The sequence below is a fragment of the Clytia hemisphaerica genome, unplaced genomic scaffold (genome assembly GCF_902728285.1).
Source record: "Clytia hemisphaerica strain Z4C2 unplaced genomic scaffold, Clytia hemisphaerica genome assembly, whole genome shotgun sequence".
NCBI classification, from domain to species: domain Eukaryota; kingdom Metazoa; phylum Cnidaria; class Hydrozoa; order Leptothecata; family Clytiidae; genus Clytia; species Clytia hemisphaerica.
This window is the reverse complement of record NW_027104057.1, coordinates 1,670,799-1,685,529: the sequence shown is the minus strand read 5'-3', so window position 1 is coordinate 1,685,529 and position 14,731 is coordinate 1,670,799. Positions and strand designations below refer to the sequence as shown.

Genomic DNA, 14,731 nt, shown 5'->3' with positions numbered 1-14,731 from the left:
TTTCGCCAGAATCCTTAGAATTTACTTTTTCATCAACAAGACCTTCCTATTTAATTTTTCAAGTTAGTTTTTTCAGGATATCTTAGGGAGATAGTGGCAATGAAAGTTCAAAGCGAAATGAGCCCATATCTAAAAATACAAAAAGAACGTTACCGACTTTTTGATCGATTTTCAAATGACGTAACAATCCATGGATTTCGTTATATGTTCGACCAACAACACTGGAGCAGACGGTTTTTATGGTTTCTTTTGAATACGCTCATCTTTGCACTATCTTTCTTGTTATTTTATCAAATCATCGTCGACTTTGTTCAATACAAGACGACCACCACACTCACAACCCTGCACGACGACATGGGAGAAATTCAATTCCCTACTATTACTGTATGCCCCTTCAATTCTGCTTCTCAAACTAAACTACAAAATATTTTTCGTTCATTAAACATGACTTTTGATCCAGCTTCTCACAAGTCCATTGAGGATCCACTTATAAAGCAAGCGTTGGCGAAATTCGTGACTCTAAAAGCTGCCAACATTACGAATCTTTACAGTGTCGCCGCTCTGTATCAACTAAACTACACCGATATGACATCAGGAGATATTCCTAAACAGTTTATGCAAACTCCCTGTCTGTTTTACGGTAAAGGATGCACGACGGAAGATTTCAAGACGGTATACACATGGTTTGGGAGTTCAATGTGTTTTCAATTCAACTCGTTCCGAAAGCATACAACTTCACGTAAACCGGCTACCTTATCACCAATCGAAGGCTTCACTCTTCTTCTCGATCTCAAGCTATATGATGATTTCAGCTTCGGTTTCCCTGCCCAGGGTATAAGTATCACTATCAGCTCTTATGGTCACCCGTATAAAGTTTTTGATGGAACGACTTCATTTGTTAGTAGACCTGGTGATTTGGCTTATGTCAAACTATCGTTGAAAAAGGTAATCCCGCGTTTCTTATAATGAACACAGTCCAAGACATTCTCACCTGATAAACTCTCATCTTCTCAAATGCCATATCTTTATCTTAGTCTAAAGGAAACCTCTGATAGTTTCAACCCGAAAGCTGGAGTCAAATCTCCTATGAAGGATTTAAAGACATTTTCTACTTAGTTGCACGAACCACCTGGTTTTCATACAAATGCTGGATTGGAAGTAACATTTATCGCCAGAATTTGAAAAAATGTAACGTAAGACGTGAAAACAGAGAAAGCGCTAGATTCAATCCGTCTGTCGTCCAATTTGTGGTCCAAATTTTAAGGCTTAACTTTTTCATGCTTGGTAAATGTTGGGGACTGTTGGGGATTCCTTTCTAGCTTGCGGCTTGAAATTCAATGGTTCTGATATTCCATAATCTCTAAGACTTAGTCAACAAAAAAAGTTATATTATTTCTTTAAAAAAATATTTTTTTTGTAGGCAATCAGGATACCACAGCCCTTTCCAAACGGTTGTGGGGTAGAGGAGTATCAGATCATCCGAAGAGAATATCCATACACACAAGCCATGTGTTGGATGGATTGTATTTTACAAAAAGTGTACATAAAGTGTGGCTGTGTTGGCTATGAAGTACAAGATGAAGTCACCAACGGTTGGTTTTCTTGCTTTGACTTTTTTATCTCTAATATTAAAGTCGATGATTAGGCAGACATTGAAAATCGTTACCTATGTACTAGTAGACAATCCTTGAATGTCATATCTATGTTGCTTTCTTAAAATTGTCTAACTAAATTATGCCCTCTCCCGATGGTAGTAAAATGAGATCCCAAGCTGTTCTCACACCTTTTTTATTTTATGAAACTCGCTAAAGTCTTTGCACCAAGAATATATTACTAAATCTTGTCGATCGTTTATTTTTAAAGGCACGGAGATTTGTGGCTTGAAGGAAAATGAATGTTATTTAAAGACCAGAAGTAAGTTCATTAAGGGGGTTCATGGTTGGAGGAGAAGCAGAATCGCGGCCCTTTTTTCGGACGAGTGGCAAATTTGCGAAAACTTAGACGGAATTACGGAAATTGGGTTCTCCGACGCCGACATTAGACAATTTTAGTGCGGAAAAACGGAATTTAGCTAAAAGTTTTGTGGAATTTCGGAAGTGGCAAAAAATATTAAAAAATCGTGGAATTTTGAATTTCAAAAGAATTTTTGGTGACGGAATTTCGGTTCATTTTTAGACGGTTAGACGGAAATTAGCGGAATTGCGGAATCGGGTAAAACTGAAAAACTGAACTGAACTTGTATAAACACTTTGTACAAGAAGTTTCTCTTTTCATTCACAAATGTCTCCATTTCCTCTCACAGGGAATTTCACCAAGACAAAAAGAGAGGATTGTTGGGCAAAGTGTCCAAAACAGTGCGATGAGATTTCGTATCAAGTGTCTCTATCTTCCGGTAACCTTGGCAATACTGGTATTTTCAACCGACTGTCACGGTTAAAAAGTTGGAATAAAACTACTGAACAAGCGAGAGACTATGTCAGGTTAGTGAGTGATTAAAGTTGTGATTCTTATAAACTTTACTCTCTTACTATTATGCAAAGCTCATTATGTTTGACAATTTCCGAGAAAACACATGGATATCTATATCACAACAGGAAATTTTATATCACTTTGTTGGTACGATTTACTTAGTGTCATTTCCTTAAAAAAGCCATACGATTCCTGGCAGGAAAAAGTACAATAAAAGCTACGTGTTTCTGGATCAGCCAAGCTATATCTATATACCTTCGCAAAAATAGATCACATCGACCTCTTTTTTCTCACAGGAATAACATGGTGGGAATACTGATATCGTTTCAAGATTATTCGGTACTTGTTGAAGAATCATTAAGAACTGTCACCTGGACCCATTTGATGGGTAGGATTATTTTTATTTTCAATTTGCATAATCTTTGGATGGGATTGGGATGTCACTTGTTCCATCCTATCTGTGAGGAGGGTTTTTAAATGGTTAAAAACTTTTTGATACACCCCTTTTCACAGACCCACTGGGAACCCTTCCCATTGGAAAAATAGGTAAAAACATCGTCCCTAGTAGAAAATTACACTCTAATAAAAAACAAGGGAATATCGATCCCCATTGAGTTTTGGTCTCTTATTTTTAACCCCACTGGTCGACAAAATTCCACCGGGTCTGTGAGAAGGGGGGTGTATTGATATCTTACTTGGAAAAATATTTAGCTCGGTGTATTTCGAAAAAACTTTCCACTCTGCAAACAAACAAACCGAATAACAGGCTTTTCACGGCGCGGTCGACTTTTCAGGGTCTGGTAATGAATTTACAAGAAAACATCTAAAAATGGACTCCGTTTCTTTCCTTACACGACTATTAGTTATAACTCGTCGATAAACTATAGAATCAACCCTCGTTGAAGTTTTTCTCCCCAAAATCAATTCTGTTTTCCTTGTTACGTCATTCCATAGGATCTATAGGTGGAAGTGTTGGATTGTGTCTTGGATTCAGTTTGATCACGGCTTTCGAATTCTTATTCTTTATCTTTGATTACGTCATGGTACCGTGCAGAATGAAATGATAATAATATTATCCATCAGGAAGGTGATCTGCGGAATAGCATACCGTCGCGAATCTAAAAATAGACATTGATTTTTATGTTTGACTGAAATCCAATCCCATCACCCTTTGCGTTTATTACGCTTGCACGCAAATTACACTCAATTACAAAGAACAAGTAATAACTTTCACGACTTTTGAATTGAGACGAAAAGGATTGTGGGATTGAATTTCGGTCAAATGAGAGAAGTAATAATCATGACGTTTGCGCGACGAAGCGCTATTGAAACATGATTCTAAAGTCTATTCACGATAAGTGTGCACTCTTTTTTCTTTTGCCTATAACTTTTGAAGGAATTCTTCAATCTTTATAAATTTGGCATCGTTGGAGAGATATTTGTGAGTGGAACAATTTGAAATAAAAAAATCTTCAAAAAAATTCTAAAAATGAACATGAAAATGAAGAAGAAAAAATTGAAGATCTTGTAGAAAAGTGCTATAACTTTTATTTTCACTGGAGATATTCTTTGATCTTTGGAGGTCATCACTGTGAAGAAATTTCACAAAAATATTTATTCAATACAAAGTTATGATACAAAGTTAATAAGTGATTGACCCCAAAAAACAGCAGAAAACAGCAGAAAACAGCGTTTTTAGACGTCAATTAGCTTATAACTTTGTTTGATATCTTTTGACTGAATGATTATTTTTGAGGAATTTTTTCACAGTGATGATGTTCTATGATCAAGGTTTCACTTCAGTGAAAATGATAGTTATAGCACTTTTCTACGAGATCTTCATTTTTTTCTTCTTTATTTTCATCTTCATTTTCAGAATTAATTTGAAGATTTTTTTATTTAAAATTTTTCCACTCACTAATATCTTTCCAATGACACCAAATTTTTAAAGATTGAAGAATTCCTTCAAAAGTTATAGGTAAAAGAAAAAAGAGTGCACACTTATCGTGAATAGACTTTAGCACTTATAACCAGCCGACTGTTACTTGGATGGAGTCTGATATTTGATTCGGTTAGCAAAATCAAAGAGATAATCATTAAAAAACTTTCAAACCAAAAAAAGTTCCAAAACAAGGGTATTTAAATTGTTATTATGTTAAGTTACATTATAACATTGTTTGTGGCTGAGATATTCCATTGGTCATTGCATAATACTTTCAACATCTACTTTTGGAGTTATCAAGAAGCAGACAAAGCAACAGTCTGTCCTCTTCCCACAGTGGATTGGTATTTTTAGCCAGACCTGAGAACGGAGAGAAATTTATCATTTGGTCTGCTTTCTGGTTGTTTTAATTGGTTATGGTCACTTCAATTGTTCCAAGGATTTGTATTTTTATACCGAGATGTATTGACCACACTCACTTACCAATGAAACTATTTTTGGATCAGAAAGTAATCTTTTTCTATTTTTGGATTCAGTTACGTGTCAGATTGGATATTGATTTATTGATTTTGATTTGATTTTGGTTGAAATGAATTTACCAAACAAAAGGCAAATCAATAATGATTGGACTAAATTTATTCTACATATAAACAATATAAACAAACTTTTTATAAAACAAAATTATTATATACCAATAAAAATTTTAAGATAATGTAAAATGATAAAATTTTGAAAAAATAACTTTTTAAACAAAGCTATTGGCGTCGATGTCAACAATGAATCATGATGAGTATTGAAAACATTTTAAAATTCTTTTTCAGATCTTTAATGCGTATCTCCTAGCTAATATTTTGGAGACTTTGCTGAGCTGATTGTTGATCATAGGTGAGAGTGGACTAGAATGAAAACTATCTGATTCCTCTGTCCCCAAAAGCCATAAGTTTAATTAGAGGGGTGGAGTTTTAATTTGAGATGTAAGTAACCGATTTATATGGTCCACTCCTAAGTTTTAAGACTTAATAAAATGGTCAAATTGTTTTCTATTACACCACTTTGATAAGAGTAATAAAATATTTGCTAGTCTTCCTTTAACTCTCCAAACAATTTCACAGTCACTTCACTGTGCAACCGATTCTCAAAATTTCAAAAACCATTCTCTTTTAATTCTCTACTACATTTTTCACACTTTCCATCCGATGAACTTTTGGGTCAATACAAAGGTCGTGGTACGATCATCAATACTGTCCGTTCGATCAATATTATTAAACGCTTCCTCCTCTTTACCAAGGGTTGAATATTTAGTGTTTGAACGTGCAGAATCTAAACTTGTTCTTGATTTTGAAAATAATTGTAAAGAGATAGATTTGAGCAAGTCTTTATATTCCATGATAGATTGAGGGGCGTCGATAATTCTTGAAATTCGTCTCAGATTATCACAACAATCACCAGCGCCTCTGTCCGAATGTTTGGAACTACTGTCCGATAATCGTTCTTCATCTTCTTTTTCTTCTTCCTCTTTTTGTTTTAACATGCGTTGTTTTCGAAGTTTGTATAAATCAACATCTTCTCTTTTTCTCATACTTCTACGAAATTCTTTTTTTCCTTTGTTGAAGTCAGCATCACCGGGTGGTTGGACCATGCAAATAGATGTGGCTGTACTGAGGTGACGCTGAAAAGAGGTGACGGAGGTTTGAATTCTAGATTAAATCCTAATTTTAGTTTTACAAGAGATGAGATTTTTTGTCAACGCCAAATGAATTAATTGAATTAAAAAGAACCAGTAAATTTCTGATGAATCTCAGGTGCTATTTTTTTGGTACTGTCAGTCTCAAATTATTTCTATATTGTTCTCATTTTAGGGCAAAGTTCAGGCTATTTTAGGCTTTATACCCAATTAAAAAAAAAACGTATAATGAGATGTTGAAATTTCTTACCATAAGAGTAGAAACTTGTTGTTTACTAAGTCCTTCGTCTGTGTTTTTGTTGGTATTGTTTGAAGATGATGAACTTCTCAAACTAAACTTGAACATCTTGTCTTGGTGTATTTTTTCCTGGTTAGTTCATTACACTAAAATGGAAATATCGAAATTTAACATCATTTCATGCTTGTAATTCGATATGACCTCCTTCAAGAGGTTGATCAGTTCCTCATATTCCACACCAACTCAATCTAAAGTTATAAAGAAGACAAACAAACTAATTTCCTCACTGTAGCTTACAAACTGAAGTTTAGGGAAGTACTTCCGAGACCCTTTAATAAACAGAAGGGTCAGGATATCAGTGATTGGTTTCATTGTGTCATTTCAATGATCTCATCAAGCCATTATCAAAAACACCACGCGTGCTATTTCTTTACAAAGTTTTTAATACCAGCAGTCTTCGTGCTTTTATAAATCATGCAATTAATTGAAAGTCATTACATTTTAATTACTTAACATGATGTCATTAAATGACTACTGATCATATTTTTATAAATTTGAACAGCAAGATGGGGTTGTTGGGTTCATGCACTATTTCTCTAATTGTTGACGTAATGATAAGGAGGGAAAAGGGAAAATGACGTCACACACTGTAAGAACTCAGTTCGTCCCACTGTTTAGATTTCACTAAAGTATTTTTACAAGAAATAAACTTTGTCTTGTCCTCGTTTTTTAAATAAGCTTAAGTACTAGTCTACAATTTAATATACAGCTCCAGGCTTTTAGGCCTTACTCTTGGTCTACAGGCACTGCTATAGGCGGCCACTAGTGGTCCCCACCGGGAATTTACTTGTTAATAAACCTCAGTGCGCATGAGGAGAAATTCAATATTCAAAACAAAAGCAGTGCGAATATCCCGAAGAGTAGGAGTTTTACGCTCGAAAAGGAAGGAAGATATGACGTAGCCTACTTGAGTAATCGATGAACGAAAACCGACTTATTGTGAGCCATCTAGTACACGTTTTTTATAAAAGCAAACTATATGAGAACATTATAGGCTTTGATGGCCAAATTGTTTAGAACATTTTAAGGTTTCGCAGACTCAAAATTGACAAATTTCTTAGGAAGATGGACAATTATCACGAATTATCGGCGAAAATATAAACATTTTTAGGCTAAAAACTCACAATTTAAGAGCATCAAAAGGCTTCCTAGATTTCGGATTTTCATATAAAAAAACGTGTACTTTATGATCGTCTTCTGCTTCCACTATCGCCACCATGACACTTTCGAGCCTTTCGAAATCACTCGATTTCAAAGCCGTTCAAGACCAAGGGAAATGCAAAAAAACTCGTTTTCAGCGTATTCTCAGCTTTTTGAAATCAAGAAAGTTTTTTGTTGAAATACTGTACAAATGACTGTACATAACTCCAGATGTCTTATATAAAAAAATTCCGGAAGGTTCCGGAAACCCTATTATAAACCTCTCTAGTTCTAGACTGTTGGTATTGACGGATTCATGCTTCTTAAATAAGAAGCATGAATCCGTCAATACCAACAGTCATAAATACTACCTGTGGTTTTGTATAGGTCTCTGATTCAGACTATACCATAGTTCGTACTGTCTAAATTACGATGTACTTAACCATATAAATCTTATCGTAAGAAAGTCAGGTTAACTTTTTTAATCATTTGTAATCTTTGCATTAAGTTGGCCATTTAAAGAAGAAAATCTCTGTGAATGTTGACAGTGTTTATGTATGAGCTAATCATTGCTTCATCTCTCAATCTATAAATAAACAATCTGCGAAAAGGAGGAAAGGAACTCCGCAAACACATTCAAATTCGGTTTGATTTGCTCATAAATTTTCTCAGTCAGTGAGCAAATATTGAGTTCCTAACATACTTTGCACGATGAAAGGTGTTTTTCATATCTAAACAGAAAGCTAACTGGTGATATGGTCATATCATAACAGCTTTTGGTTCCACACTCTGTGTTAAAAGGGGGAGGGGGCAGAAGATGCGTATCCTAAGTCAACCTCTTCTCACAGACCCGATTGAATCCCCTCCCACTGGAAAAATTGGCAAAATATTCCCTAGTGCAGCCCAGTAGAAAATTATTTTCCAATTTTGAAAAAAAAAATATTAATCATCATTGCAAATTCCATACTGAATTTTCTGACTTGAAAACAATGAATTCAAATCTACAGCCATTAGCATTAAAAAACATGGGAATATCAAACCTCATCGAGTTTCAGTCCATTATTCTTGCCCCCACTGGCTGAAAAAAATCCCAACGGGTGTTTGTGAGAAGGGGACTTAGCAAGTAATTCATAGAACATTATTACACCAAACCAGTAGGTAGGCTACTAAAATATGAATTTTCTCTCTTCTCAGCTAGAATTTTTGCAACAATCATATGAGCGAATCCAGTTCGAAAATCTTTTGTATGGCTAACACTGACTCTTGTTCTAAAATGAAAAAAACATCACTGGAAAGTCTATCTACTGTTTGCTGCTGTTCCTAGTTTGTCAAAACCTCTTTTTGAAAAAATAATTTCCATTCACAAACTACACAACATTTCAATCTCATTTCTATCTTTCGTTCATCCGTATTCCGTGCAAACAAACAATTTTTATGAGCTGGTGAAAAACCATATTCACATATTGAATTTGATTTTTTTTGTAATGTCAATAATGAAAGAAACCTGAATGTAAAACCGCAATTTGAATGGACGATTTTTCCTAACCAACAAACACTATATTCAATCCGTGATCATCATCTGTTCAATTTACGATGAAATGATTCACTTTTACTAACGAAGCTGGCACACAACGTCGTTTCGACGTTCATCTAACGTTATATGGACGTTAGGGACATTAGATGGACGATTAGAGAACGTTGTGTTCCAACTAGAAAATAACCAGAACTTTGAGAGACTTTTTGATTTGGTAAGAATGTCAACAAACTGCCTACACGTAAGAAAACATTTTAACTGATTAACTCGAACAATCTGTTAAATATATCCCACACAGAAGCAAATCAAGTCACGGGCTTAGCCCTTCCGTTAAAAACGTAAAGCCCCGCTACTTACTAAAAGTGGAAACATCATAAAAACCTCACTGGTCCAAACTTGTGAAAGAAAAAATATCAGATAAGAAAGTTTTTATGAAATTTATAACTTTAAAGCACGTAAAATTGAATTTATGTAAAAAAACATTCAAACTTTGACGTCAAACAAAACTCCATGTCGTTGAGATGTTTGTTAAGACGAGGTGGGATGTAAAGCCACTGACATTGGTTCTCCCTTTCGTTCCTTTTAACCCTCTATGATGAATCAAACTTGAAGAAAATGAAAAACAAAATTCGAGATTTCTCTTCATTCATTCTTCGTTCTTCTTTCTTTCTTCACTACTTTTCAACTTATTAAATATTTCATGTTCTTTTATTTCACATATATGAATTTAAGTTATGAATAAGCTTTTAAAATATCTTTGACAAAACTCCGTTTATTATTTCATTTATTCATGGTCCCGCAGTACCAAAATTTATTTTTCCCTTGTTTTTTCCGAGCGAGGGAAATAAGTAAAAGAAACACCGGTCTCCCTACCAAGAGGGTCCAAATAAATTGAACATATTTTTTAACCGTCATTTTTCTGTTTTATAACTCCAACAAAAGTCTCCTAACCATTGGCGACCTGATGTTTTAAGTAATTTCAGAGACTTTTGAGAATTTCTTTTTATTGTGTGTCTAGAACAGTTTTATTGAGCATTTTTGCTTAACCCTTTAAGTGACACGGTCATGTTTTTCTAAGTTTTTTAAAGAAAATCGCTGGTTCAAACTTTAAAGGCTTATATCTCCGGATCTAGAAGGAGTTAGATGCTTGTTCATAGCTTGTTGGATAGCTCTTTCTTTTAGTCAGCTGCGCGGACCTGCCTGAACGATGGAAAGGTGCCCAGTAGTAAAACTTCAATCTAATTCGCTAGAAGACAAAATCAACAGTAAAGTAGGGCCAAATTTGGAAGTTCTTGGAACACTCGTTGACAAAAAATGGTCAAAAAACGGTAAAAATCCTAAAAAAGTGGATTTTTGTCAAATTTTTCCATTTTTTCACTTTTTGGCTTAAAATCTCGCTTCACCCTCCTACATAACCCATGTCTGATATATACGACATTGGTACTTAAAGGGTTAACATCGGGCTCTTTTTTAAATTTCGACTCCGTCAAAAACAGTCTAGATCCGGACAAAATGGATTTATTTCCATATAGACAGCTTTTTTGTCCGAAAACGGTAGCAGGAGTCTTTTTTTCTACTGTTTTCCCTGTCATACGATTTTTGTTTTATTACTTGTTGTGGAAAAAACAACCGTCGATTCAAATGGCGGACATTTTTTTCAGTCGGCCTAGAAAATAGTGTTGCACTCGGGCTTCTGAAAACTCCTCGCACGCTTTCTGTGTATTTGTAACCATTATGGTCTCAGTTTAAATGTTATCTGGGCATTGCAGTTTTTGATACTAAACAACTGTGAAAACAGAATAGGAATTAATCTCCAAGTAGATTCTGATACTCCGCGCATGGTATGTATTTACTCTACAGTCTATGACTCCGTAAAATAATCTGTCCAAGTTTGCGCACCGCTTTGATCTTTTCGCTTGACCATCGCTTGACCATCTTTTCATTCCGTTTTTGGATGAATATCAAATGAGATTTTGAGTGCAGTGATTGGGTAAAGCAACTAAATTGCACCAAAATCAAGCGCTTATCATAAATGTAAACATTAGAGTTCAGTCGCTTTCGCTTTCGTTTACAAGCAAAAGGCAACGTGTTTTTAAGAACCAGGTCAGATCGCCATATCCCTTTAGGTCCTTTAGAGCAGAGCGTTGATATGGGCAGAATTGACAATTTCTCATGAGATTAAATGCCTTAAGGGAACTAATTTCGGTGGGAACTAATTTTGGCGGATTTGGCGAATTTAGACGAAATTCGCCAAAATTAGTTCCCGCCAAAATTAAATATTTGGCTCACTCGCCAAAATAAGTTCCCGCCAAAATTTGTTTTTTTGCCTATTTTTTTGCCCTGAAATTCATCAAAGTTGCTCAAAATAATAAGGCAAAATAGCATTCGCCAAAATTAGTTCCCGCCAAAATTTAAAAGTTTCGCCGTTCGCCAAAATTAATTTCTTTTAGGATTTTTGCTGCCCGCCAAAATAAGTTCCCAGAAACCTAACCTTGACCATTCATTCTACGCACACCACGCTCTGTTTTATGGGGATGTGAGGATCTGATACTGGTTATCTAGCCAAAACATTCAAAACTCCGTTGTGTTTAGCTTGAAAACGAAAGCGACTGGAATTATTGATTTTGATAAAGTCATTGATCACTTAAAGTGTTGAAATTTTGCTTGAAACTTAAAGTAGATGTTAGTGGGCTCCTAGATATCAATCGAATATAATCAGCCTGACACAAGATTAACTGCGGTTTCTCTGCATTTCAAAATCTCGTGATCTGTACCATATCTAAAGCTTTATTTCTTAAACCAGACAGCTTTCTCTTCAAACACTGTTTGATGATTTCCTTTTGAATAGGTGTGTCAATAAGAAAGCTAAAATTTGTATACAACCCATCTAAGTACCTTCCATTATTAATGCTAATACGGATATAGGGTTGTTGTAATCTGAAAGCGATCACTAAGCCTGATTATCTTCACGGGATACTTAAATAGTTCCTTCTATTGCGTTGAAGAGTCAAGCTGTTATGCCGAAATGCTAATCTTGTTTTCAATTAGATGCGTAATTTAGCATAAACATATTTCACAAGTTTGGGATTGAGTTAATAAATTTCACATTCCATTACTTTATCCCTTGTAATCTTTGAACGACGTCTTCGTAACTATGGTGATAATCAAGCGAAGGAATCTATATATGTAGTGCAACTCCTCAAAACTTATCAACAGTAAGATCAACTGCAATTAAAAACCTTTGGACATCCAACAGTTCTTGGTCTACAGTTAATTTCTATTTAACTATCCCAGCTGGCACACAACGTTGTTTCAACGTCCATCTAATGTTCCCAACGTCCATATAACGTTAGATGGACGTTGAAACAACGTTGTGTGCCAGCTGGGATAGGATAATGTCCTGGAGAGTCCAAGCCAAAGTTCGGAAATTAACGGAGAAATTTTTGACGTTTTTGAGCGTTTTTGCGACCCTTTGAGAGCTTATTTTCCAATTTTCAGCCAAAATTTTTAACTTCAGTCCAAAAAACGAGGATTTTGAGAGCCTAAAAATCCCTTCCCTTGGTGATGAAGTTTAGTCGGGACCCTTTAATCGCTGATTTTAGTAAGAAGGTAGCCTTGTGGATAAATAAAAGTTTAAAGTTGCACAAACTGAAATAAAACTGACGAAAGTAAAATGTCTTTTCGTTTCTCGACTTTCCTTTCAAAAAAAAAAAGACTATACAGTAGGTCCATACACACTAAACGGGTAAAAAAAACATTCGCATAAATCCCCCAAAAATCCCATCAGCAGTTGCAACTGTGTTCCTATAATATTTTCCGTAAAGGCTGGTACACACGTGGACAGAAGTTTATATAGACAGTGTAGACTAAGTCTCTCCAGCTTTCATTCGAACTCAATATTAAAAATCAAATTTTGAAAAGTTTAAAGTTGCACAAACTGAAATAAAACTGACGAAAGTAAAATGTCTTTTCGTTTCTCGACTTTCCTTTCAAAAAAAAAAGACTATACAGTAGGTCCATACACACTAAACGGGTAAAAAAAACATTCGCATAAATCCCCCAAAAATCCCATCAGCAGTTGCAACTGTGTTCCTATAATATTTTCCGTAAAGGCTGGTACACACGTGGACAGAAGTTTATATAGACAGTGTAGACTAAGTCTCTCCAGCTTTCATTCGAACTCAATATTAAAAATCAAATTTTGAAAACATTCGAAATGAAATCGACATCACATTGTTTGAACAAAAACAGAGTGAGAAAAATCATAAGAAATGTGACAGGCTGTATGGAGTAAACTGAGAGGATTTTTGATTTATTTTCGGCCCGGGGGGGGGGGGGGTACTAGAGTTGCGAGCTGACGGGGGGGGGGGGTTCCGCCCGAATTTCGAAATTTGGACCCTTACCGGATTTATTTTCGGCCCGGGGGGGGGGGGTACTAGAGTTGCGAGCTGACGGGGGGGGGGGGTTCCGCCCGACTTTCGAAATTTGGACCCTTACCGGAAAATTTTGGGAATTTTACGACCGGGACTTTGGAAGTCCAAAAAAGGTACCCTTTAGGGCGGTACATACCGTACCGTCCAATTTGCCTAAGTACCCCCCCCCCCGGGATTTTGGGCATGATGTGTTTACGCACGGAGGACTAAAGAAACATATTTAACAAAGAAGTTTTGAAATAGAAAATTTGAAATTGAAATTAGATATTTTAATTCACTTGTTGCGAAAAGGGAATTTGATTTGATCTTAAACCCAGCCTATGAACCAAAACGAGTAGAGCAAATGGAATTGATGCTCATTTAAGAGGGTTAAATATTCTTCTTATTCAAATTTTACATGTTTGTAAAATGACCTTTTGCATGTTTTCGAAAAAGATTGGATGGTACTCTATTATTTATTGACTAAAAAGATGGCGTGCTGTTGAAGGTATTTTGTTTGCGTCTTTCTCAATTGTTTCGATTAGCTCACAGCAGCGTATTTTCCTCGATACGGATTAGATTAGAAAAATGAATTAATCTACTAAAGGAATAATCAGATGAGATGGTATGAGATTTTTTGCCTGAAGAAAGCCTCTGTGGTTTTTTGAGTAAAATCAAGTATTGTATTTTTGTCTAGCTATATTCTAAAGCCGAGATATCACAATTTAAAATTTCTGAAATTGGATTCTCACACGTTTCTTACGTTGAAATTCTATTGTTTTTTACTAAAAGTGAAAAACTTGTAATTTAATTATCTCGAAGGTTTTGCTCAGGACAATAGAAGGATTCCACATGCCAAATAATATCCCAAACCCCCTGATTTTCCCTTCAAAACCACATACTGCTTAAAACCTACAAAGTTGGATTTTGGGCTCTCTTAACAACCAAACTTAATGTAATATTGTATAATTCACCTTTTTACAACCTCTCTTATAATGTACTTTCATAACATACCTAATTTCAAGAATTTCTATCATTGGAAATTGTCGTAAAATTCAAAGTTATTCAAAATTCTATCAAAAATCCCTTCGAAAAATCAAGTTTTTCGGACTTAGAGATTACACAATTGAATTTAAAGTCATAAAACCTATGCTTGTTAGGAACCTATACTTATGGTAAGTATGAAAAAATTATTTTCTTTTCCATGGTTTGACCCAAAGAAATCGTAAGGCCCTGAAAGTTCTATTTTAAA

At 35.2% G+C, this 14,731-nt stretch overlaps 2 protein-coding genes across 2 annotated transcripts; one reads left to right on the top strand and one right to left on the bottom strand.

Moving 5' to 3' along the window:
- Window positions 1-68: 68 nt before the first annotated feature.
- Window positions 69-3,605, top strand: LOC136812314 (acid-sensing ion channel 4-A-like). Its single transcript, XM_067068813.1, has 6 exons — window positions 69-945; window positions 1,421-1,592; window positions 1,864-1,914; window positions 2,303-2,480; window positions 2,766-2,857; window positions 3,424-3,605. The coding sequence occupies exons 1-6, from the start codon at window positions 100-102 to the stop codon at window positions 3,531-3,533; spliced, it is 1,449 nt and encodes a 482-aa protein (XP_066924914.1). The 5' UTR covers window positions 69-99; the 3' UTR covers window positions 3,534-3,605.
- A 1,909-nt stretch (window positions 3,606-5,514) lies between these two features.
- LOC136812329 (uncharacterized) lies at window positions 5,515-6,493 on the bottom strand. The gene is made up of 2 exons (XM_067068828.1): window positions 6,346-6,493; window positions 5,515-6,080 (listed from the first exon to the last, which is right to left on the bottom strand). Exons 1-2 carry the CDS (start codon window positions 6,439-6,441, stop codon window positions 5,592-5,594), a joined length of 585 nt encoding a protein of 194 aa, XP_066924929.1. The 5' UTR covers window positions 6,442-6,493; the 3' UTR covers window positions 5,515-5,591.
- Between the last annotated feature and the right edge of the window lie 8,238 nt (window positions 6,494-14,731).

Bases quoted from the DNA above. Each gene is read 5' to 3' on its own strand.
- LOC136812314 (XM_067068813.1), top strand. From the start codon at position 100: ATGAAAGTTCAAAGCGAAATGAGCCCATATCTAAAAATACAAAAAGAA. The intron at 2,481-2,765 runs GTTAGTGAGTGA...TTTTTCTCACAG, and splicing joins CAAGCGAGAGACTATGTCAG to GAATAACATGGTGGGAATAC. The intron at 2,858-3,423 runs GTAGGATTATTT...GTCATTCCATAG, and splicing joins CACCTGGACCCATTTGATGG to GATCTATAGGTGGAAGTGTT.
- LOC136812329 (XM_067068828.1), bottom strand. From the start codon at position 6,441: ATGTTCAAGTTTAGTTTGAGAAGTTCATCATCTTCAAACAATACCAAC. The intron at 6,081-6,345 runs GTAAGAAATTTC...ACCTCTTTTCAG, and splicing joins AACAAGTTTCTACTCTTATG to CGTCACCTCAGTACAGCCAC.